This window comes from Biomphalaria glabrata, chromosome 5 (assembly GCF_947242115.1).
Source record: "Biomphalaria glabrata chromosome 5, xgBioGlab47.1, whole genome shotgun sequence".
NCBI lineage: Eukaryota > Metazoa > Mollusca > Gastropoda > Planorbidae > Biomphalaria > Biomphalaria glabrata.
Window position 1 is genome coordinate 29,320,046 of NC_074715.1, and position 26,997 is coordinate 29,347,042.

The window sequence follows — 26,997 nt, forward strand, 5'->3', positions numbered from 1 at the left end:
TCTTAGGAAGTTTATAAATAAACTAGGGAAGACAACAATCGGGGTCGTTCTTTTGTCAAATAAGTTTCTTGTCTTTCAACTGTGAATCTACTAGTGAAATAAAAAACTAAATTGTAGTGTGTGTTGAATATTTTCATGATTTCAATTGTAGGAATCAAAGTGTTTTATTTCCAATCAGGATATCTGTTACATCACTTAAATAAGTATCTCCTGGAGTTTGGTTGATCAGACGTAGTTTTGATGGACCAAATGCTGTTTCTGGACTACACCACTACTACACCACACTACACCACTACACCACTACTACACCACTACACCGTTCACCCTCAAAGGTCTCTCCACTCCTTAACCGTTGTATATGTTCTGTTAGACAACAATGTTCCAACGCCAATAGTTTACAATGCCACCCCCTTCCTTCCCAGATCCTGAATCGCGTGCCAAGATTTGATTGGGTACCCTAAATCCTCGAAGCCAGCTTGCTGTAGTTGATCTACCTGTGAACAAGACCAAGTCTTCCAATATCCAACAATTTCTACATTAGATTTAAACAAAAAAAAAAATCCTTCAAAAAACGTGTGTGTGTGTGTGTGAGCGAGCAAGGGAAAGGGGAGATAAGTAGCGGAAGAAGAGCTGACGAATGTTGTCTGATAAATTCAATGGGACACTTGGCTGAAAAACAACAACAAAAAAACTATTATTCTCAGTGGTCAGTAAGCAGCGATTCTCAGATTGTCAACAATCTAGCGTCAACCTTTGACAACCAATTCACCACGGCCCTTGAAGTGCTGAGAGGTTATCGTTTGAAAACCTAGCTCTTTGGATGCTGTATTAAAGCTTGGCTAAGCTGAACACTTTACGGTGTCTGCCGAGGAGAAACTTCACGTGTGAATAGTGACTTAAGGATCCAGCACAAAATCGTTATCAAAAGGAATATAAGATAGGAAAGAAAACGTGTATTCACACTATTACATTCATATATATTTTATAATAGTTACATGTCTGGTTGTTTTTTTTATGTTATCTCACAGTTAGGGAGGCGCGGTTGCTGAGCGGTAAGGCGCTTGGCTTCCGAACCGAGGTCATGGGTTCAAATCCTGGTGAATACTAGGATTTTTAACTTTGGGATATTTGGGCGCCTTTGAGTCCACCTATCTCTAATGGGTACCTGACATTAGGTGGAAAAAAAGTAAAGGCGGTTGGTCGTTGTGCTGGCTACATGACACCCTCATTAACCGTCTGCCACAGAAACAGATGACCTTTACATCATCTGCCCTATAGACCACCAGGTCTGAAAGGGGGTAACTTTACTTTGACTTTTTACATCACAGTAACATGACATGTTTAATATATTACTTACCGAGTATATTTATCAGTTATTGTTAAGTGCAAGCCAGTAAATATTTAACTTTCATTTGTATTTTTCTTCTATTCCTTACAATGCAATTAGCCATTTTAAAAAAAGCCCTCTGACCCACACTATCTGAATAATCCTAGGGACCACTCAAGATTACCCAGTCACCGACTGTTACTATATCTACATGGTACTATCTATCAACATTACACTTATAAAACATTCACTCGCTTCATTCTTTCCCGCCATGTTAATAGCACAATTACAAACACCAATTATACTTCAATTCTGAAGATCAAGGGAAGACAATCGTAAGGCTATTCAGGGTGAGTAACCCATATGAATGTTTTCCGTCCGTTCGTCATCCTCTACTCTGACACATCGGATGACTGTCCGGGAAATCCCGACACCCCGACAACACAAAGACAATTGACGCTTTATAAGTGTTCCTTTAAATATTCATTTTTCAGTAAGAAAATATCACAACAGTACAGATCTTTACGTTCCTGTAATCACTAGCGGATCCAGAACTTTGGAGGGGTGGGGGCGATTTTTTTTCCAAACCCTAACCCTAACGCCAAGCAAACCCTAACCCTTTGCATAAACACGCCTACAGCATATATATATTCTCCTGACATCTACAGCTCATTATTCATCGTATTAAAAAAAAAGGACCTTTTGAATAATGCTGTACTTGAAAACTATTCTAATATAAATGTACAGGCCCTTACTACACTGGAAATACAACCAATTTGTTCCTTGAAAAGATAAAATACCCCACACATATAGATTAAGGCTTTGAGGATCGCCGCCGAAAAAAAAATATTCGAAAAAAAATAATTTTTTAAAAAGCTCATTTGTAAGTGATACATTTTGTTCAATAGGCATGTTCGTGACTTTTTTTTTTACTACAAGACTCTAATCCAAAGCTCTAAACAAAAAATTTAGGAAGTGGGAGGTGAAATTAAGTGGACCAATTAGATACCTTTTTTTTTTTTTTTTGCATTTTTATGATGGCAGTATATATATTGTGAGTTATAGTCCCAAATGTATGTATAGAATAGAACAATCAGATTGAGTAAAGGTTGGACAACGACGCCTAGGGCTAGAATAGTTGGGTCCAGAACTCATCGCAATTGTTACTCTCATACCGAAACATTTCCAATAAATTCTTAACTGTCCAAAATTACCGCCCCCCCCCCCCCCCCGCGTGGATCCGCCAATGTTTTTTTTTTTTTTAATTTTGCATTTTATTTGATAATCTTTTTTTTTTTACAGTGAATAGTTAAAATATTACTAAAATGATTTCAAATTAATGATTACACAAATTTTTACAAGAAAAAAAATATTTTGTATTTATTGTAATAAAATAATATATTATATTTCTAATCTAAACCAATAATACTTTTAATATTTTATTTATATGAATAGAAAAGGTACAATTTGCGTAATGTGCACATTTCATTATCGTATCACGTAACCTATTATAAAACGCAGAATTGAATTGATAGAATTTTTTTTTTAATTGAATGATCCAAAGTATACACTCTTCACGGCAGTTTGGAACACAACTTCTACATTATATTTTGTGGTCCCTAGAACGCCCCTGAGTCCACCCAACTCTAACGGGTACCTGACCTTAGTTGGGGTAAGCTAAGGTGGTTGGTCGTTGTGCTGCTCGTTAACCATTGACCAAAGAAACAGATGACCTGAACATCATTTGCCCTATAGACCGCAAGGCCCGAAAGGGGAATGTTATTTTACTGACAAGGTCAAACACTGCCTTCACAATAACTTGGAAACCTAGCTTGATTGTCTGCATCTGAGAGTTGGCTCCACACACACAACAGAACATCAAGTCCACTTGCTTTACGTTCAGTACAACTAATGCTGTCAAGATTTTTTCATATTTTAGCAAAGCCTCTATGTATTTCAATCTAAAGATATATATTAGTCGTCTTATGGCGTTGAGACTGTTCGGACAGAAATGTTGACGTCATAACGTTTGGTGAATCTCTAGTGCTTGTGAGAAAATAGTCAAAGTTTTACTACATTTTTTGCAAAGGACTCCACAAAAGTTGCTTTGTATGTTACTTATTATCTGTTCCCTCTTTTCGATTCTTTTTGTATTTTGATCCTAATTAACATATTTCTACACTATCCAAGATAATAATTATGATTTGTGAATTTTCTGGCGGGAAAATGTAACGTATCAGTTTGAGCAGAACTGAATGTTTTCTTTTCTATAGCACACGAAGATAAAGTTTATCATTTGTAGCCACTAATGTCATGTGACAGGCGACACTATCTACAAATAGTATGCCTGTAAAATCATCATCAAAATTTAAAGGGAGGCAAATACTAATGATATAATTACTTTTAAGGAATAGAGAATTTGTGTTAAAATCAATTGTATAATTTTTATAAAGTATTAAGTTTAAAAATGAAATGAAACTTTTCCATGTTTCTAAACTTACAAATATTGAACTTCTTACTTCTATTTGATGACCTACTAGGCTGTTCACTTATGTTGGGATGTTATAGGCTCAAAATACTCACGGTGACTACAGGTAAATTCTGCACATATAAAATTTTGTAATATAAATACACATTCACATATATATTTGAGTGAATCAAAAGTAGTTTTAAAAATTCAATTAAACTGTGTGTGTCTTTGAGCGAGCAAGTGTGTGTTGCGTTTGTTGTAGTTTTTTTAACACGCGCTGATTGATTCGGTTTATCCTCTCTTGTGTGTGTTTGATATATGCTAGTCTATTTATTATTTTTTTTAATCATTTGTTTGTGTTATGCATTGTTTATTCTCTGACTCTAGTGGGTGGGTGTGTCAATATGATGAGTGAGTTACATATATTGTTTCTAATTTTCTGCTGTCCAGACCAATTTATAATTAAACTTGTTTACTGGAGGATATTAATTCAACCTTATCCTTTATGACGTGCTGAATTCTTTTGTTTTCTCTCTAAAGATGTGGAAACCTGTTTCTACGAGCTTGTTATTTCTAGTTGATTTAAATCTGAACATTCTTTACTATAAATAGAACCGTCATTATCAGTTATACAAAGTTTCCATTTGATTTACTTTTTATTTATTTAAAGTTAATTACCACTTCCTCTCATCTTATTTCAGATTGAGTTCAGATTTTTAAAGTCTTTTTAGTGAACTAGACTTCAATTTTTTTAAATGTTCATGTTACTTAATAATTAAGAGAAATGATTTTTTTTCTCAATAACATTATATGTCATTTAAATGTTGAATTCATTTTTCTGTTACTATTTGCAATATATTTTATTGCTTAAAATATTTTATCTTGTAGTTTGTAAATTATATGTTATGTTTAATGCAGCATCGAATAGAGACATTGCAAACATAGAACAAGCAGACGTTGTACAGCAGCTATGGCCACTTATGACGTTGTACACACAGACTCGTGACGTGTATACGAACTAGACATAAAAAAACACAATAAGTAGATGACATGCAAGTGTTTATTTAAAAAAAAACAAAAAAAAAACATAAAATGATCATAGAAGCTTAAGAAGAATACAAATGTGAAGTTTTATTTTTTACTGTTGCTGGGCTATACAGAAACTGGCTCTATAAGTTGAAATGCTTGATTTGATGACATTGTACTAATCCTGCATGTATATCTCAACCTAAACAGTTTTTTTTGAAGTCAAATACTCACAGGATATTGTAGGTCCTAATGCATGAACAATATAATTACATTATAAAAACAAAACTTAAACTTAAAGAAATGAGTCTCCTTGAGATTTATACTCATACAAATTGAAATAAATAAATTGCCTGTTCCTGTTACATAGAAAAGAAAACATTATTGCCTATTCGAGATTAAAAAAAAACAAAAAAAAAACTTACATTTCAGTGAAAACTGCAAGCTATATAAATATAAAACACATTTTTTCCTCATATTTCCAAACCATTGTACCTTGGTAATAGTAACTTTTCAACTGGTAGATGCTAACCAATGTGCCAGGTTGGTTCAACGTATGACATAGTACGCGTTGCTCTACTTGGCAATTGACAACAGTTTGCTACTCGCGAGGTGAAGTAGCCACTCTTGATCGAAGGAGGGTCATCTCTTCGATGTGTATGTCAGGTAGATATTCTGTGATCATAAGCTCCAGGTCGAATGTACGAAGGTTACAGATACATACAGAGAGGTCAGGACGACTCTGACTGAGCTCTTCTGATATGTAAGCCATTAGGTTGAAGCACTTCCTCTCGGAAGCATGAGAAAAAAGCTGAAAGTTCACCAATCTTGGAACGTTAGTTAAAAGTTGCTTGATGGCGAAGCTGTCGATGTTTTCGATGTGGGAGATAATGCAGGCTCTCTCAAGTTTCGGACACTGGGCTATGGATGAGAGCATATCTTCGTCCACCGGAAAGTACGGATGTTCCAGTCGCAAGTCCTTCAATTTTGGAAAGCATGGTAATCGTTTCAACTTTAGCGATTTTCTAGAGCAGGTGCTTGAGATGGACAAGCTTTCAAGGGATACACACCCTCCAGCGATTGCTTTGAAAAAATCTGCAAGCTTGTTGCCTTTGAGACCCGTAAGCCGTAGTGTTTTCAGTTTATTCCAAAGACCCACGTACCTCAGCTCATCATAAGGCACAATCACAGCGGCTAGACACTGGGACACATTGCGGGGATGTCGAAGCAACCCAGAAGGATGGTTGAAATTAGACTGGTGATAAGCTGCATAGAGTTCAAAGTGTTCCATTTCTGGGGTAGCTCTGATGAGCTTTTGAATGTCAAACTTATCTGGCGTGGCTTTGTATGTGCACTTGGGAGAGCCCGAACCACCTATTACAGGTAAGTAGCACGAACTGCATCTTGTGTTGAATTTTGGATTACGTAAGCCTGAGCTTGGGCAGTTGTCTCCAGTGTACAGGCAGCAGTGTGATAAGGAAAGGCTTATTAAGTTAGGTTTTAAAGACAGGAGCGCTGTTATACTGCTGAAGGATGGTGAGTTCAAGTCTGTTAGATGAATGTGATAGCCACTAATGTTTAAGTGAACTAATTTCACACACTGGACTAGTAAACTCTGAAAGCCGGTCAGGTCTTTGACCAATGGATCGTTGTTAAAGTCTCGGCCCAAATAACCAAATGCATGTCTCAGAAATATACTGGGGCAACTGTGGAGATTGATACTGACTAGCTGTGGGCAGCAACGTGACAGAAATAACAGACTTTCAGAATCTACTGTATTATTCCCTGACAGGTTTAGATACTGGAGATGAGTGGCTGATGTAAAGTTGAAAATGCCGTTATAGATACGCTGTTGTGATCCAGAAATGTCCAAGTGAACAAGTGTTTTCATGTCATCCATCGTATCCAGGTAATCACGCTCCTTCCACTCTAGATTGAAATCGTACGTTGGTTGGAGCAATGTTCTCAGTTGGACTCCCACCATGCAGACAGAGCGTAAAAGACTGTAAAAAAGTATTGTCGAAGCGTCATCATACGATTTGTTAAGGGACATCACCTTCATGTTTTTCAGACTGCTGACATTCTCCACTGCAGGACTGAAGTAATACAAGGGGAAGCACCTGACGTTGTTGGCGCAGCCGTAGACGTAGAGTTCCTCCAGGCTGTGGAAGTAATCCACAAAACTAGATCCGCTGCTAAATCTGACTAACTGTTCAAAATTGTCCTCTGTGTACTTTTTATGGTTCCAGAAGTGAATGCTCAGCTTGCGGATCCGAGACAAACACTCCTGGACTGCCTTGCAGCCGTTCACTTCTTGATTAAACTTTTCAATGTCACGGATAGAAATAGACAAGCTGGTCAGGTGAGGTAGCTGGGATAACATTTTACAAAGAGAGGCCTCGTCTATTTTCACTTGCATTAGATGCAGCGCGCGGAGATTTGTGCATCTCAGTAAAGAGGTCAGCTCCTCTAGATTTATCCAATAACAATAGTTGAGATCAAGAGTATGCATCTTATCAAGGATAGGTTCAATATATTTTTTCAACATACCTGTCTTCAGCCAATATTGTCTAGTGCAGATGACAGTATGAGCCACTGACATGTCCTGGGCAACAGCAGCGATACGTTCACTCAGCAGACGTAAAGTAAACAAATCCTTTAAATCTGTGATGTATTTGAATATCTTCAGTAGCACTTCATCGGACAGACAGTCTAAGTAGAGTGTATTGAAAGTAGACGCCATTTCTGAACGAAGAATATCAAATCACTAATCACTTATTTCTATACACCATTAATCCAAAAAATGAATTGCACAAAACCATTTAAAGTTGGAGAGAAATTGGACCAGTGTTAAGACTTCTGCCACTTTTATACAAGGGACCCTGGTCTACAGATGCCTGGTATTCTGACCAATAATAATCTTTCCACGTGTAGTATTTTTGTTTCTCACTGGTCACCCCTTTCCACTTGACCACTTCCCCTGATTAAATCATTGTTCCGCGACATTCTATTATCACCCTTTGTATGTTTTCTTTTGAGTAGATCAATCTAGTTGGAACATTTGTATGAATTGTTTTTTAGCCTAACTTTTGTATTCACGCGAGGCAGTGATCTGTACACGGGGTCAGGGGGGGGGGGGTAGATAGTCGTACCCAGCCCAGGTAAGTGCTTGATGACAAAACATTGAAATCAATGGGCACGTCCCGTCTTGGCTATTGTTCTGACCAGCCAGACTTCATGTAATACGTAGACAGTCAAGTTGTAGGTTTTTATCACGGCCTTGACTTGCTTTCAGTCACACACACACACACACAATTAGTACTTAGCGTTGTCCAAACATTTTATCTAAACAAGATTCAATAGAAGATATCTGGACTGGCATCTTATCTTATATAATACAGACGTTATTTAAAAAAAGAAGATGATTACGTCCTACGCGTCATGCATTTAGTCATGCATATTAATCAATGACTTAAATTTTGCCAAGTCACTGGTTTTCCTGGCTAGATCAGGCAACCCATTGCATGCTCTAATAGCACTAGGGAAGAAGGAGTATTTGTACAAATTCGTCCTAGCATATGGGACGAGGAATGAGCCTTTATCTTTGTGTCTTCCAGAGTATTTTATTAAATTTTGTATTTGAAGATTAACTATCTATCTATCTATTTATCTAACTATCTATCTAACTATCTATTTATCTATCTCTCTCTCTCTCTCTCTCTCTCTATATATATATATATATATATATATATATATATATATATATATATATATATGTGTGTGTGTATATATATATTCGCACCAGATTCAATAAGATATTTATATATATATATATATATATATATATATATATATATATATATATATATATATATATATATATATATATATATATATATATATATATATATATATATATATATATTATGATTGAATCTGGTGTGAATGTATATATTGGTTTTATTACCGTTTTATATAGTTATAATGTTTTGCTATGTGTAATGCACAAATTGTAAGACAAATTTCCTTAACGATAATATATAATGTCTGTGCAAGAGAGAGACAGGGTGAAAGATAGACTGAGAGTCCTAAAGGGAATCTTTAAATAGAGTTGTTGTTCTTTTGTCCTGTTTAGTGTGTGTGTGAGAGAGAAACTAAAGAGAGGACGCAGAATGTCCTGAATCCATATTTTACTTTTGCTACAAATTTACATTATGTCCAATTGACCTTGAATCTCTCCCGAGGCAAAGTCTTAATCTCGATAGACCTATATTTCACACATTGGATGGTCAACAAAAGACAGTTGTGTCTGAGGTCTGTGTTTGCAACCTTGAACCATGACATCGACTTCAAAGATGGTAAGGTCAAGTAGGACCACTGGAAAAAGTCAATTTTTCGAACATATTGAATATTGAACTAGTCATACCTTTCCCCTCTCCAACACACACACACACCTACCTGGACTATTGACCAAATGGGTCTGGACAGTGGTTTATGTCAATGAAGCTTGAATGTTTGCTTGTTAGTTTGACTTGGGAATTCATTGGAGAGGGGAATAACGAGATACATTAGTCCATCGCTTGACCACTAGTGTAGGACAATGAACAAAAAGTAGAACAAATACTTTTGTTCCGTAAAACAAGAGCAGTACAATTGGGTAGCAGACACACAGATATTGTGTTTGCACTGATAGATGCATATGTGTCAGATCGCCTACAGTTAATTTGCATTTTCACATTGCCTTGACTTGAGCGTTCTTATGTCACATTGCCTTGACTTGAGATTGTCACATTGCCTTGACTTGAGCGTTCTTATGTCACATTGCCCTGACTTGAGCTTGTCACATTGCCTTGACTTGAGCTTGTCACATTGCCTTGACTTGAGCGTGTCACATTGCCTTGACTTGAGCTTGTCACATTGCCTTGACTTGAGCTTGTCACATTGCCTTGACTTGAGCGTTCTTATGTCACATTGCCTTGACATGAGCTTGTCACATTGCCTTGACTTGAGCTTTTCACATTGCCTTGACTTGAGCGTTCTTATGTCACATTGCCTTGACTTGAGCTTGTCACATTGCCTTGACTTGAGCGTTCTTATGTCACATTGCCTTGACTTGAGCGTTCTTATGTCACATTGCCATGACTTGAGCGTTCTTATGTCACATTGCCTTGACTTGAGCTTGTCACATTGCCTTGACTTGAGCTTGTCACATTGCCTTGACTTGAGCTTGTCACATTGCCTTGACTTGAGCGTGTCACATTGCCTTGACTTGAGCTTGTCACATTGCCTTGACTTGAGCGTGTCACATTGCCTTGACTTGAGCGTGTCACATTGCCTTGACTTGAGCTTGTCACATTGACTTGACTTGAGCGTTCTTATGTCACATTGCCTTGACTTGAGCGTGTCACATTGCCTTGACTTGAGCGTGTCACATTGCCTTGACTTGAGCGTGTCACATTGCCTTGACTTGAGCGTGTCACATTGCCTTGACTTGAGCGTGTCACATTGCCTTGACTTGAGCGTTCTTATGTCACATTGCCTTGACTTGAGCGTGTCACATTGCCTTGACTTGAGCTTGTCACATTGCCTTGACTTGAGCGTTTCACATTGCCTTGACTTGAGCTTGTCACATTGCCTTGACTTGAGCTTGTCACATTGCCTTGACTTGAGCGTGTCACATTGCCTTGACTTGAGCGTGTCACATTGCCTTGACTTGAGCGTGTCACATTGCCTTGACTTGAGCGTGTCACATTGCCTTGACTTGAGCGTGTCACATTGCCTTGACTTGAGCGTGTCACATTGCCTTGACTTGAGCTTGTCACATTGCCTTGACTTGAGAGTGTCACATTGCCTTGACTTGAGCGTGTCACATTCCCTTGACTTGAGCGTGTCACATTGCCTTGACTTGAGCTTGTCACATTGCCTTGACTTGAGCTTATCACATTGCCTTGACTTGAGCGTGTCACATTGCCTTGACTTGAGCGTGTCACATTGCCTTGACTTGAGCTTGTCACATTGCCTTGACTTGAGAGTGTCACATTGCCTTGACTTGAGCGTGTCACATTGCCTTGACTTGAGCTTGTCACATTGCCTTGACTTGAGCTTGTCACATTGCCTTGACTTGAGCTTATCACATTGCCTTGACTTGAGCTTGTCACATTGCCTTGACTTGAGCTTGTCACATTGCCTTGACTTGAGCTTGTCACATTGCCTTGACTTGAGCGTGTCACATTGCCTTGACTTGAGCTTGTCACATTGCCTTGACTTGAGCGTGTCACATTGCCTTGACTTGAGAGTTCTTATGTCACATTGCCTTGACTTGAGCGTGTCACATTGCCTTGACTTGAGCGTTCTTATGTCACATTGCCTTGACTTGAGCGTGTCACATTGCCTTGACTTGAGCGTGTCACATTGCCTTGACTTGAGCGTGTCACATTGCCTTGACTTGAGCTTGTCACATTGCCTTGACTTGAGCTTGTCACATTGCCTTGACTTGAGCTTGTCACATTGCCTTGACTTGAGCTTGTCACATTGCCTTGACTTGAGCTTGTCACATTGCCTTGACTTGAGCTTGTCACATTGCCTTGACTTGAGCGTGTCACATTGCCTTGACTTGAGAGTTCTTATGTCACATTGCCTTGACTTGAGCGTGTCACATTGCCTTGACTTGAGCGTTCTTATGTCACATTGCCTTGACTTGAGAGTTCTTATGTCACATTGCCTTGACTTGAGAGTTCTTATGTCACATTGCCTTGACTTGAGCGTTCTTATGTCACATTGCCTTGACTTGAGCTTGTCACATTGCCTTGACTTGAGAGTTCTTATGTCACATTGCCTTGACTTGAGCGTGTCACATTGCCTTGACTTGAGAGTTCTTATGTCACATTGCCTTGACTTGAGAGTTCTTATGTCACATTGCCTTGACTTGAGAGTTCTTATGTCACATTGCCTTGACTTGAGAGTTCTTATGTCACATTGCCTTGACTTGAGCTTGTCACATTGCCTTGACTTGAGCTTGTCACATTGCCTTGACTTGAGAGTTCTTATGTCACATTGCCTTGACTTGAGCTTGTCACATTGCCTTGACTTGAGCGTGTCACATTGCCTTGACTTGAGCGTGTCACGTTGCCTTGACTTGAGCGTGTCACATTGCCTTGACTTGAGCTTGTCACATTGCCTTGACTTGAGCGTGTCACATTGCCTTGACTTGAGCGTGTCACATTGCCTTGACTTGAGCGTGTCACATTGCCTTGACTTGAGCTTGTCACATTGCCTTGACTTGAGCGTTCTTATGTCACATTGCCTTGACTTGAGCGTGTCACATTGCCTTGACTTGAGCGTGTCACATTGCCTTGACTTGAGCGTGTCACATTGCCTTGACTTGAGCGTGTCACATTGCCTTGACTTGAGCGTGTCACATTGCCTTGACTTGAGCGTTCTTATGTCACATTGCCTTGACTTGAGCGTGTCACATTGCCTTGACTTTAGCTTGTCACATTGCCTTGACTTGAGCTTGTCACATTGCCTTGACTTGAGCGTGTCACATTGCCTTGACTTGAGCGTGTCACATTGCCTTGACTTGAGCGTGTCACATTGCCTTGACTTGAGCGTGTCACATTGCCTTGACTTGAGCTTGTCACATTGCCTTGACTTGAGAGTTCTTATGTCACATTGCCTTGACTTGAGCTTGTCACATTGCCTTGACTTGAGTTACAAGAGTTTAAAACAAAAAACTTGTGTATTACGTGCTCAACTATCAAGTTAAAAAGTTTTTGTTTTTGTTTTGTTTTGTTTTGCAATCTAACATCCATGGCCTGAATTGTGGCAAGGCAGGCGGAGCTAGTGCCTTAATATGCCCCCCCTACCCAAGATATATATATCATCGAAATATCAGCCTGAGCCAGCCAGGAACACCAATGACCTGTCAGAATTGAAGTTATTGGTTAACAACCTTGACGAAATCATCTTGTTTTCAAGTATAGTCTGCATTTAATAGGATAAGATAAATCATAAACGACTTTTCGCTGAAAAAAAAAGTTTGCAAAGTTCCATTCGTTAACGTGGTATTTAGTTTTTAATTGTTTTTGACTGTAACAAATGACCACATTCTTTGTTGAACTACTTGTAGGTGCTGCCAAGACAATTTAGAAAGATGGAACCAACAAAATACTGTCATTTATTCGGAAACAAATTTAAAGGGCCTCCAGCTCATTACCACAGGGCTTCCGCTCGTTACCACAGGGCCTCCACCTCATTACCACAGGGCTTCTGCTCGTTACCACAGGGCCTCCAGCTCATTACCACAGTGCTTCCGCTCGTTACCACAGGGCCTCCAGCTCATTACTACAGGGCTTCCGCTCGATACCCACGGGGCCTCCAGTTCTTTACCACGGGCCTCCAGCTCATTACCACAGGGCTTCCGCTCGTTACCACAGGGCCTCCAGCTCATTACCACAGGGCCTCTAGCTCATTACCACAGAGCCTCTAGCTCATTACCACAGGGCCTCCAGCTCATTACCACAGGGCTTCCGCTCGTTACCACAGGGCCTCCAGCTCATTACCACAGGGCTTCCGCTCGTTACCACAGGGCCTCCAGCTCTTTACCACAGGGCCTCTAGCTCATTACCACAGGGCCTCCAGCTCCTTACCACAGGGCTTCCGTTCGTTACTACAGGGCCTCGAATACCTCCAAATGTTGCCCTGGTATCACCTAATCATGGCGCGTACTTCGTTTAAAACGTAACTATGATCCAAACAACTTTAATTAATTGAGTTCATTGTACTATTATTAAATCCATCTAATAACTTATTAATGTCAATGACCTTATAGTCTTTACAAAACTAGGCATATAGTGAAATCATCGGTGACTGCCCTGGCATTGACCCACTTCAAGCTCAAAGCCACCCGAAACCATGTACAAATCGTGCTTATAAATAGACTTCGATGCAAGAATCTAGATTAGCTGCCATAAATAGCTTAGCCAAGTTAATTTTGGCATTATCATTGAATAATTTTAGAAAAAAAAATGATTAGAGGGCGCAGGAAGGGGAGGGGTGGCGCTATTAAACGGGCAAGGGAGTACGTCTCCCTGTCACAAATGTGACACACGCGTGCGTCACTGCATGACGAATGCGACAGAAGCAACAATACATGTCACAGGGAATAAACATAGTGCACTGCGTTTTATAAGTTACAAATATTAAATAGAATTCTCGACGGCCGAAATGAGCGATTACCATAGCTTCAAAAATACACCAAAAAAGAAAAAAAATAGAAGACAAATTAATTTACCTAGAACCGTAACTACTGAAATGGCTAAGCGTTTTATTATCTAATGTTTCAGAAAGAATGGACTTTAAATTAGATTTTAAAATGATGAGTGTGTACGGGGGGGGGGGGGGTGAGGAGCTAAAGTGGGCAGGAGTAAATAACAAATAAAAAGCTGAATTGAAAAAAAGGAAAACAGAAATATATCTCCATAAAATAGTTGTTTACAAAGGGGCTGACTTCATCGTTAGATACAAATCTCTGGAAGATCTCTTGGAGAAGTGCATAGAAAGGTCAGAGGTGATGATGTAGAGAACTACAAAGTTAGTGGGAGGAGAAAGACCTACATGTTTCGTTGTTAGGTTCAGACCTCCTTGGTCTAGAAATGGATAGACAGTCACTCAAATCAACTATACAACATTACTAAAAGTCAAAGATAGATAGTCACTCAAATCAACTATAAAACATTACTAAAAGTCAAAGATAGATAGTCACTCAAATCAACTATAAAACATTACTAAAAGTCAAAGAAATCAGATGTGCAGTTGACGCCATATTTTACAGGTAAAACAAGCTCAGGTGGCTACAAGTGTTGTATCATTCCTAAATATAGGGTTTGGACCAGCACATCTTTGGGATGGGTGAACTGTGGAGCCCTTGGTAGCCTGCACAGCAGAGTACTGTTGAAAGTGTTTTTTTGTTGTTGTTGAGGCCTAATAAGGCTTAAAGAGGGCGCGGTGGCTTAGTGGTTAAGACTTTGGCTTCCAAATTTGAGGTCCTGTGTCGGAATCTCTGTGAAGACTGGGATTGTGAATTTCTGGATTTTTAGAGCGCCCCTGAGTTCACCCAACTCTAATGGGTACCTGACTTTAGTTGGGAAAAGTAAAGGCGGTTGGTCGTTGTGCTGGCCACATGACACCCTGCTCGATAACGGATGGCCCAAAAAAACAAACAAATTATGACTTTACATCATCTGCCAGATAGATCACCAGGTCTAAATGGGGTAATTTACCTATCTTTCTAGAAGGTTTAAAACGCGTAATCAAGGGCCCTCTTTAAAAAAAAATCGCTGATAGAATTCTCCACAGTTCTACGTGCCTCACCAAATCCAAGTGCCGCCCCTGTAAAGTACATTGAATGACTTGTTGAGCTAAAGGTCAAATGTAGATGATGAGCCTCGTGTCTCGAGACATTAATATATATGTCAGTGACACGCTGTATGGGGCACTCATTAATATATATGTCAGTGACACGCTGTATGGGGCACTCATTAATATATATGTCAGTGACACGCTGTATGGGGCACTCATTAATATATATGTCAGTGACACGCTATATGGGGCACTCATTAAAAGCCCAGCTACAAGAAGAGAACAAAACGAAAAAAAAAAACTAGACTCGAAGGGGAGGGTAATGTGTTTGAGATAATGGGCAATATGGTTCGGATAAACTTCTTTCATGTGACGCGACCCCCCTGAACAAAGGCCCGGATGTAAGGCGCAGGTCCATGTTTCGAGAAAGATCAAAGGAAAAAAACGGTTTCATTTCTCTCTAGACCACGATGGCTATATTTTACGCACGTGTTTCGCGGTCACGGGTCAGTTAAAAGAAAATGATTCACTCGAGAAAATCTTGTGCGCTATTTGTAGATTTTTAATAAACTGACTATATGTAGCCTACAGAGGTTTGGCAGCATAGAAAACAAGGGGGGGGGGGGAACGGGGTGATAGGACTGCACCATGTATCGGTCCACCTGTGACCTGGCCTATACGCCTGCTTACATTAACGTCATAAAAGCCTATAAAGTGAGAGGCGATCAAACTGACAGGGATCGCTGTTTAAATCATGTCAGCATTTCTCACATGTTCAATTATCTGTTTTTTCATGGCGTGTCGGCGCCTCGATAGTATTTCTTAAAACTGGCCTTAATCTTGTATGGTTTATTCCAGTCAGTAGACACCCTAACGAGGGGGCTGCAAACAAAGGCGGGGCTGTGGAGAACTGGACATGTCTCGTGTCACTTTCAGTCACGTCCATTTAGTTTTGAATGAAGCAAACACTAACCAATTGGTTGTTTCTACGGAGTGTTATTTCAATGCTTTAAATATTTAATTTAATCTGACAAACTAATACTAGATCTAGAAAATAGTTTCATAGAAACTTTAAGAAGAAAGCATCAACCCATAGAGCAGAGTTTGAAATCTATTTAGTAGGATACTAAGGATACTCGTCCATTCTTGAGGACTACATTCAAAACTACTCGTCCGATATGATGTGAAAAGAAAATGACTGGTGACAAAGCTTTGAAATGACTTTCTAAATAATTGTTCATTTTTTTTTAAAAAAACTATACTAGACGAGTATTATCATTAGCAGTGGCGAATTTAGACTTAAAAAGGCCTCTAAGCTATTTGAGATATGGGTCTATTTTAGGAACCTTTGTAAGTCCATATCTTAGACATATATGGCAGTGCTTTAGAGGGCCTTAGTTATAGTTTACTTTGTTGTTGGACATTAATCCGACCCTGATCATTATCCAATATTAAAATGTACTTACAACGAGTCGGGTCATCAAGCGCTTCCTTTTGGTGAGTTCAGGACTTGTGATCGTTTAGCAAAATGTGGTCGCTGATCACACTGGAGCTTGTAGACAACTGTTGTTTCTGCTTGTGATAGTATGGAACTCAAGTTGATTAGATTTTATTACATCTCTTCTAGCATTCACTCATAAACCTGTTTATTCCATTGGACTCAAAGAGAAAGAGGTTTCAATCAACACTGGAAAAAAAAGTGAGAGATCAAGAAAAAGAAAGAGAGAGGAGTAGGGGAGTGCTAATAGTTCATTGGGAAGTTAAAAAAAAAGAAAAAAAAAACAATAAAAGGGGCGGGTCACTGGTGTGTGTGTGTGTGTGTGTGTGTGTGTGTGTGTGTGTGTGTGTGTGTGTGTGTGTGTGTGTGTGTGTGTGTGTGTGTGTGTGTGTGTGTGTGTGTATATATATATATATATATATATATATATATATATATATATATATATATATATAAAACTAGATGAATACTTCCCTCCTAATCACTGACATTATTGCAGAGCACGTGAGCAGCAGAAGGACATTGGAAGTCTCTGAACACAAAGTTTCAGATAATCTCATTCCCAGGAATGACTTCCGGGACACGTGTTCAAGGCTCTTCTCTTTTGTTCAAGGAACGACCATAAATTATAAGATAAGAAGATAATTGGCTTGGTAAAACCATACAAATAATTACAGCTTATTTCTTATTATAAAGAATAAAAAAAAATATTTTGACAACATCGGGTTGTGCTTATTTTATTTCTAGTCGTCTAAATCTTAAAGCTATCTGGAACTTATCTCAATAAGTTATTCGACAAAATTAAAATTTCATTTATACATAATAGACCTCCCTCCTTCTTTCCCGATTTACATACATAATTACATACATACATACATACATGCATGCATACATACATACATACATACATACATACATACATACATACATAAATACATATGCATACATGTATGCATACATACATACATAAATACATACAAACATGCATGCATACATACATACATACATACATACATGCATGCATACATACATACATACATACATGCATGCATGCATACATACATACATACATACATACATACATACATGCATACATACATACATACATATAGGGCCGCCGCTACCTATTGTGCATTGCACGCAGGCGGCCGAATGTAGGGGGCGACCAAATCATTATTCCGGGGTTACCTTTTTTTAACATTTTTAGTTTAATAAAAAATATTACTCGTATATTTTATTAATATTTTATATAAATTCTAATAATTTCATAATCATTTGAAAACTATTTTAAAACAAGGTTACAAAAGACAGTTGGTGTGGAAACACAAACTCAAAATCGGCCCCCGAAGAGGTCCACCCAGGCAGGCTTCAATATTTTCAGAAAGAACATCCAAATAAAATTATATCAAAGACAAATGAGAGATAAGAATGGAGAAAGAAGGTTAACAGATCTTATGTAGTGCCCCAACGGTCCCGCAGATCAAAGCATAGGTGTAAGTGAATTTAAAGTTAGTTGTAAACCTGGCCTAACAAGTTCCCCTTTCAGACCTTGTGGTCTATAGGGCAGATGATGTAAAGTTCATCTGTTTTTGTGGCCTACGGTTAGCGAGGGTGTCATGTAGCCAGCACAACGACCAACCGCCTTTACTTTTCCCCATCTAATGTCAGGTACCCATTAGAGCTGAGTGGACTCGGAGGCGCCCAAAGATTCCAAAGTTGAAAATCCCAGTCTTCACCAGGATTCGAACCCGGGACCCCCGGTTCGGAAGCTAAGCGCTTTACCGCTCAGCCCTGGCCTAAATGATGTCTTATAATTGATCTAATTGTTTTGAAAAGTCTCAATCTCTTATTCGAATTCTCAAAAAAAAAATATAAAAAAAAATTTCCGCAAAAAAAAAAAATGTTCAGAAAAATGGAATTTATAAGATTACTATTCAATTTAAATTAGGTCTAACTTATAATGCATACTAATTAGCTTTTTCTCTTTAAAAAACTGCTTGCATAACTGATTTTAAAAATTAGATTTTTCGTTTTAAGAAAAAAAAAAAGTAGCCGTTGCATCAGAACTTTGAATGGTCTAAAATATTGTGATGTCGGATTTTCAATATCTTTTCTAGTTTACGAGATCTAAACGGGACGGACGGACAGACGGTCAGACGGACAGACATTTCGCACAAAACTAATAGCGTCTTTTCCCCTTTCGCGGGCCGCTAAAAAAACGATATTCGTACAAAAGAAGCTATTTAGGAAATTTTTAATATGAAAAATCGAACGGCGCACGAGGGATTCCCACGGGTTTTTCCATATGCACCTATTCATTTCTGACCTTGAATTTTCGCGGGTTGTCTGTAATATTTGTTTCGAATGACGCTTACAGACACTTACTACATATGAATATTGTTTTTTAGTCAACACCCCGCCCTGTAAATATATCTAGTAATTAGAAACTCAATATTAAAAACATTTTTACTTTCATGTTAAATGGCTGTTAGTTAAGCGTAGAATTTTTGGGGTTATTATCAATAAAGATCTACATTAAGATGTAAGCTACTAGCTGTTTGGAGCAACAAGCCAACGTAAAAAGTTCTTACAACTTTTTTTTATCGGATTAGGCTGAAATTTTGCACAATTATTTCTTTTACCTGACAACACGAGAATCAACACAAAAAGAAAATACAAAATCAAACACAAAAATTAGTTAAATAACAATTATTTTGTTACTTGAACAAGGGAAATAAATCGTACTTGACAAATGTGGTAGTATAAGTTGAATGAGTCTCCATGAGGACACCTGAGCCCTGAGTGAATTTTTAATGGAAATAAAAAGACGATCATGTACACATTGACTTAGATACCCCCCCCCCCTTCTTCCCTTCCCCTTTCACAACTAGTCCAGACAAAAGGATCATGATGCATTGAGAAAACAAAAACAATTGGTAAAAATATTTCTAATCTCACAGATTTATTATGTAAAGGCTTGTCATGCTTATGACTGATGGAAACTAATTGATACAATTACACTTAATATAAAATTTTATTAAAAAAAAAAAACAAATTTGTATTTGTTTCTTTGTTATCATCGCAGAATTTAAAACACTGGTCTGTAGTTCCAAATGAGGTCAGAAATACCCTTCATGTTTCCACTGTCCTGGCGCTGACTCAGCTCTTCAAACTACATTGCACAGGCAGATTGGAGTTGGATAACCTGCAGCAAGGTTCTTACCTATACGAAGATCTTGGATTTCAATCTGACGGGGATTATAGTTTGGATTGGAATCTCTAGATTCAAGCAAACACAGGTCAAAGGTTATGGCTTAGGGTTCTTGGTGACTGGTGTTCGTGCTGTCCACTCGTTAAGCCGCCATTTTACATTGTCAACAGAAGGAAATGTTCTTTACGTTCGTTGGAAGAGAAAAAAAATCTCAGAGCATGACCGACTCAGAGGCAAACACAGTTTTAGGTTTCACTTCAAATACATCGTCTAGATGACATTGCTTAGATGACATCGCCTAGATGACATCGCTGAGAGAAAATGCAAGCGTAAAAGGTTTGGAGCGAGGGAAGCTTTCCTTAGACTTGAATGGTATCGAGTTCTGAAAGTACGTGTTCTGGCCCTAGGTTTGTGTAGCGTGAACAAGAATTGATAGCACTCTCTGTGTGTGTCGTTGTGGTTTTGAAGAGAATATTTGCTCTCGAGTCTTAGTGTTGTCCAAGTTCAAGGGATGACATAGTTTAAAGTTGGGTCTGCTGGGGCCGGAGCGGTCCTTGGGTGGGTTGGGTTTGAGGGAGGCGCACTGACAACATTGCAGAAAACATGTTCAACGATGGTTGGAGCAGAGCAGCTACCTAATTGGTAAGTGGACGGGAACAAGGCTTTGGGACGTCTGCTCTGGGTCACGTGATATTCTTTCTTTTCCTTCAATGGGCTGTAATACTTTTCCTCCTTCTCTGCACATTCTTTTGTTTACGACAGGGAGGAACTGATACAGGGAGGATCTGATACAGAGAGGAACTGATACAGGGAGGAACTGATACAGGGAGGAACTGATACAGGGAGGAACTGATATAGAGAGGAACTGATACAGGGAGGAACTGATACAGAGAGGAACTGATACAGGGAGGAACTGATACAGGGAGGAACTGATACAGGGAGGAACTGATACAGGGAGGAACTGATACAGGGAGGAACTGATACAGGGAGGAACTGATACAAGGAGGAACTGATACAGGGAGGAACTGATACAGGGAGTATTAGAATTTTAATGTAAAACATATTAGCTTGCCAAAATCCGATGGTTAGCGATCGTGCTAATATACTGTTAGAAAATCTGTTCAGTGTACACAATCATAAGTGTACACAATCATTAGTCTACATACTACATAGTAAATTTGTTTACATTTCCACGTAAAGGAGACTGATGTATTTGATCTGTACATTAATACAATAAACTTGAATTGATCTTTACCTTGAATACAAGGACGAACACATTCCCTGTAGATACTTACTGGATGGTAAGTAAATGGTTGCGAAGTAAATAAACATCAAGACAAATGACAAATGACATTGACCAATGAACTCTTTTGAACTGAAGACTAGAACATAAGCACAGATACTTGTCAACGAGTTGAGCTGACCTCTGGTGTATACACTTCAGATTAACCTGAGTACAATTGAACACTTAAGGACATCAGAAGCCATTGTTTAGAGTGTGTTTTTCTTAATACACCATTCCTCTTGCAAATTCTTGGGTGGGCGGACACTAATTTCGAAGACGATTTTCCAAGGAATTTGACAGTTTTTGTATATCTTTGGATAAATCAATTAGCTCATTGACTACACAGTGAAAACTATAATTTGACCGATATAATTTTTGAGAATATAATCATCTTAAAATTGAATTAGGTCACTTTGAACCTACTTCCAGCAGTTATTCCCGCTAAGGAGTTGAATAAATACATACGTTTTGAGCACCGTGTTGTGTAGAACTCAGGATTGGGACTGCTGATCAGAAAAGTGTCTATGTGCCAGCTGAGAGACGTCCATTGCCATCGATTGAAACATGACCAGAGAAAGAAAGTCAGAAAGTACAGGCTTCACAAAGGAGGAAGGGATACAAAAAAAGTCTTTTTTTGGGGGGGAGTTTGTTTGTTTGCTTGTTTGTTTTTGTTTGTTTGTTTAGTTATTATATAACTACAATGCAAGTGAAGTTCTTTGTTCTCTTAGACTTTCTCTGTGTTGTCTTTAAAGAGTTGACATGACTTCTCTCACAATCCAATCTTGTCTTTAAAGAGTTGACATGACTTCCTGGATCTACATCTCTCACAATCCAATCTTGTCTTTAAAGAGTTGATATGACTTCCTGGATCTACATCTCTCACAATCCAATCTTGTCTTTAAAGAGTTGACATGACTTCCAGGATCTACATCTCTCACAATCCAATCTTGTCTTTAAAGAGTTGACATGACTTCCAGGATCTACATCTCTCACAATCCAATCTTGTCTTTAAAGAGTTGACATGACTTCCAGGATCTACATCTCTCACAATCCAATCTTGTCTTTAAAGAGTTGACATGACTTCTCTCACAATCCAATCTTGTCTTTAAAGAGTTGACATGACTTCCAGGATCTACATCTCTCACAATCCAATCTTGTCTTTAAAGAGTTGACATGACTTCCAGGATCTACATCTCTCACAATCCAATCTTGTCTTTAAAGAGTTGACATGACTTCCAGGATCTACATCTCTCACAATCCAATCTTGTCTTTAAAGAGTTGACATGACTTCCAGGATCTACATCTCTCACAATCCAATCTTGTCTTTAAAGAGTTGACATGACTTCCAGGATCTACATCTCTCACAATCCAATCTTGTCTTTAAAGAGTTGACATGACGTCCTGGATCTACATCTCTCACAATCCAATCTTGTCTTTAAAGAGTTGACATGACTTCCAGGATCTACATCTCTCACAATCCAATCTTGTCTTTAAAGAGTTGACATGACTTCCAGGATCTACATCTCTCACAATCCAATCTTGTCTTTAAAGAGTTGACATGACTTCTCTCACAATCCAATCTTGTCTTTAAAGAGTTGACATGACTTCCAGGATCTACATCTCTCACAATCCAATCTTGTCTTTAAAGAGTTGACATGACTTCCAGGATCTACATCTCTCACAATCCAATCTTGTCTTTAAAGAGTTGACATGACTTCCAGGATCTACATCTCTCACAATCCAATCTTGTCTTTAAAGAGTTGACATGACTTCCAGGATCTACATCTCTCACAATCCAATCTTGTCTTTAAAGAGTTGACATGACTTCCTGGATCTACATCTCTCACAATCCAATCTTGTCTTTAAAGAGTTGACATGACTTCCAGGATCTACATCTCTCACAATCCAATCTTGTCTTTAAAGAGTTGACATGACTTCCAGGATCTACATCTCTCACAATCCAATCTTGTCTTTACTGCTCCTGGTATAACAACAATAAAATATAAATAATGAATGAGAAATATTAACCCGACACCAAAGATGAATGGTCTATCGTTAAATGTTTAGGTCAGCATTTTAATTGTAAAGAAATAAAAGGGCAGGGCTGGTTTGTTTTATTGAAAAGGTTAGTTTTTTGTTTTTTTTAAATATTTATTAACATTTTCTATTGGGTTCTTTTTTTTTTCGTTTACCTCCTTGCTCTCTCACTCATTGGTCACTCACTCATTGGTCACTCAATCCTTGGTCACTCACTCCTTGGTCACTCACTCATTGGTCACTCACTCATTGGTCACTCACTCATTGGTCACTCAATCCTTGGTCACTCACTCATTGGTCACTCAATCCTTGGTCACTCACTCATTGGTCACTCACTCATTGGTCACTCACTCATTGGTCACTCAATCCTTGTAATCACCTGACCAGCTCACTGAAAGCCACTGGTGATATAACTTGTGATCGATCTGTTTGAAGTCGGTCATCAAAGTCTAGTCAGTCAATTCATCTTGTCCTTATTTAATGATGCGACTCTTAATAGAGAACTGTGTTAATAGGTCAACAGGAAACCGCGTCGTCGTGTTTCCCCCCCCCCCCTTTTTTCACCATTTCTTCGTCTGCGCATCATATTCCTGTTGATTAATTTCAATGGAACATGTCTTACCGCCAGACTTCAACGTCTGTGCGTGTGTGTGTGTGGTGTTTGTGATATGGTTCTTATATCACGTGGCTGTCTGTTATGTTAGCCCCTTCAAAATACATGGGTTTCATTAGTTAATATAACTCTAGATCTCGAGAATAATTATAAAAGCTAGACGGTCTTAAGTTCAGATACTTCATGTTTTGGCCACACTTTCTCTCCAAGCCTACAGCCAGTAGAAGTAAAAGTAAAACCTTTACAGTGACCTACACACTAACAATAACGTGCCTAAACACTAACAATAATGTGCCTACACACTAACAACAATGTGCCTACATACTAACAACAATGTGCCTACACACTAACAACAATGTGCCTACACACTAACAACAATGTGCCTACACACTAACAACAACGTGCCTACACACTAACAATAACGTGCATACACCCTAACAATAATGTGCCTACACACTAACAACAATGTGCCTACACACTAACAATAATGTGCCTACACACTAACAATAATGTGCCTACACACTAACAACAATGTGCCTACACCCTAACAATAATGTGCCTACACACTAACAACAATGTGCCTACACCCTAACAATAATGTGCCTACACACTAACAATAATGTGCCTACATTTCTCAATCAAGATCTAAATGTCGAGATGGAGTTTATTTCTCTCGTTTCTTATACGTCTCACTGGCTAGTAGCACGACTAATGGTTCACACACAGCTGTTTCACAGAGAACTGGTTCACACACAGCTGATTCACAGAGAACTGGTTCACACACAGTTGATTCACAGAGAACTGGTTCACACACAGCTGATTCACAGAGAACTGGTTCACACACAGCTGATTCACAGAGAACTGGTTCACACACAGCTGATTCACAGAGAACTGGTTCACACACAGCTGATTCACAGACAGCTGGTTCACACACAGCTGATTCACAGACAACTGGTTCACACACAGCTGATTCACAGACAACTGGTTCACACACAGTTGATTCACAGACAACTGGTTCACACACAGCTGATTCACAGACAACTGGTTCACACAGAGCTGATTCACATACAACTGGTTCACACACAGCTGTTTCACAGACAACTGGTTCACAGACAGCTGATTCACAGACAACTGGTTCACAGACAGCTGATTCACAGACAACTGGTTCAGAGACAGATGGTTCCAAGACAAACTAGTTTACAGACAGATGGTTCCAAGACAAACTAGTTTACAGACAAACAAGTGGTTCACAGACAAACTGGTTTACAGACAAACAAATGTTTCACAGACAAACTGGTTTACAGTACTTTACATGCACTTTATTTCTCTAGCTTATGTCATGAAATTTATTTCTCTAGTTAATGTCATTTACTTTATTTCTCTAGTTGATGTCATGTACTTTATTTCTCTAGTTGATGTCATGTACTTTATTTCACTAGTTGATGTCATGTACTTTATTTCTTTAGCTGATGTCATGTACTTTATTTCTCTAGTTGATGTCATGTACTTTATTTCTTTAACAGATGTCATGTACTTTATTTCTCTAGTTGATGTCATGTAATTTATTTCTCCATATGATGTCATGTACTTTATTTCTCCATATGAAGTCATGTATTTTATTTCTCCATATGAAGTCATGTACCTTATATATGATGTCATGCACTTTATTTCTCTAGTTGATGTCATGTACTTTATTTCTCCATATGATGTCATGTACTTTATTTCTCTATATGAAGTCATGTACTTTATTTCTCCATATGAAGTCATGTACCTTATATATGATGTCATGCACTTTATCTCTCCATATGATGTCATGTACCTTATATATGATGTCATGCACTTTATTTTTCCATATGATGTCATGTACCTTATATATGATGTCATGCACTTTATTTCTCCATATGAAGTCATGTACCTTATATATGATGTCATGCACTTTATTTCTCCATATGAAGTAATGTACCTTATATATGATGTCATGCACTTTATTTCTCCATATGAAGTCATGTACCTTATATATGATGTCATGCACTTTATTTCTCCATATGAAGTCATGTACCTTATATATGATGTCATGCACTTTATTTCTCCATATGAAGTCATGTACTTTATTTCTCCATATGAAGTCATGTACCTTATATATGATGTCATGCACTTTATTTCTCCATATGATGTCATGTACCTTATATATGATGTCATGCACTTTATTTCTCCATATGAAGTCATGTACCTTATATATGATGTCATGCACTTTATTTCTCCATATGATGTCATGTACTTTATTTCTCCATATGAAGTCATGTACCTTATATGTGATGTCATGCACTTTATTTATCCATATGAAGTCATGTACTTTATTTATTTATCCTAGCTGAAAAAATGTCATTATTTGTTTCCAGCTGATCTCATGCACCTTATTTATCTTTAATGTCATGTACTTTAGTTCTCCAGCTGATGTCATGTATTTTACACCCCCATTTGATGATGTCATGATCTTTACTTTCCACAACTGATGTCATGTACATCTCAGTCATCCCCATCAACCCAAATCTTAATCAGCATTCTGGTTTGAGTGTTGGCTTCTCCGGCGGAACCAAGTTCTTCCATTTCTCGGACTGACTAATGTAGTTATTAGACCTAGACCTGATTGTACAAATACTCCTTCTTCCCTAGTGCTATTAGAGCATGGAATGGGTTGCCTGAGCTAGCCAGGAAAACCAGTGACTTGCCAGAATTTAAGTCATTGGTAAATATGCATGACTAAATGCATGACGCGTAGGACGTAATCATCTTTTTTGAAGTAACGTCTGTATTACATAAGATAAGATAAGATAAGATTGGACTGACTAATGTAGTTATTAGACCTAGACCTGATTGGACTGACTACTGTAGTTATTAGACCTAGACCTGATTGGACTGACTAATGTATTTATTAGACCTAGACCTGATTGGACTGACTAATGTAGTTATTAGACCTAGACCTGATTGGACTGACTAATGTAGTTATTAGACCTAGACCTGATTGGACTGACTAATGTAGTTAATTGACCTAGACCTGATTGGACTGACTAATGTAGTTAATTGACCTAGACCTGTTTGGACTGACTAATGTTGTTATTAGACCTAGACCTGATTGGACTGACTAATGTAGTTAATTGACCTAGACCTGAT

The 26,997-nt window shown here is 38.4% G+C and overlaps 2 protein-coding genes across 2 annotated transcripts; both read right to left on the reverse strand.

Annotated features, from left to right (window-relative positions):
• Positions 1–4,843: 4,843 nt before the first annotated feature.
• LOC106058335 (F-box/LRR-repeat protein 18-like) lies at positions 4,844–7,726 on the reverse strand. The gene has a single exon (XM_013215743.2). It carries the CDS (start codon positions 7,564–7,566, stop codon positions 5,425–5,427), a length of 2,142 nt encoding a protein of 713 aa, XP_013071197.2. The 5' UTR covers positions 7,567–7,726; the 3' UTR covers positions 4,844–5,424.
• Positions 7,727–9,542: 1,816 nt separating this feature from the next.
• Positions 9,543–12,634, reverse strand: LOC129926317 (axoneme-associated protein mst101(2)-like). Its single transcript, XM_056029634.1, has 2 exons — positions 12,629–12,634; positions 9,543–12,527 (listed from the first exon to the last, which is right to left on the reverse strand). The coding sequence occupies exons 1-2, from the start codon at positions 12,632–12,634 to the stop codon at positions 9,543–9,545; spliced, it is 2,991 nt and encodes a 996-aa protein (XP_055885609.1).
• Between the last annotated feature and the right edge of the window lie 14,363 nt (positions 12,635–26,997).

What these genes read in the sequence shown, in the direction of transcription:
- LOC106058335 (XM_013215743.2), bottom strand. Translation starts at nt 7,566, where the DNA reads ATGGCGTCTACTTTCAATACACTCTACTTAGACTGTCTGTCCGATGAA.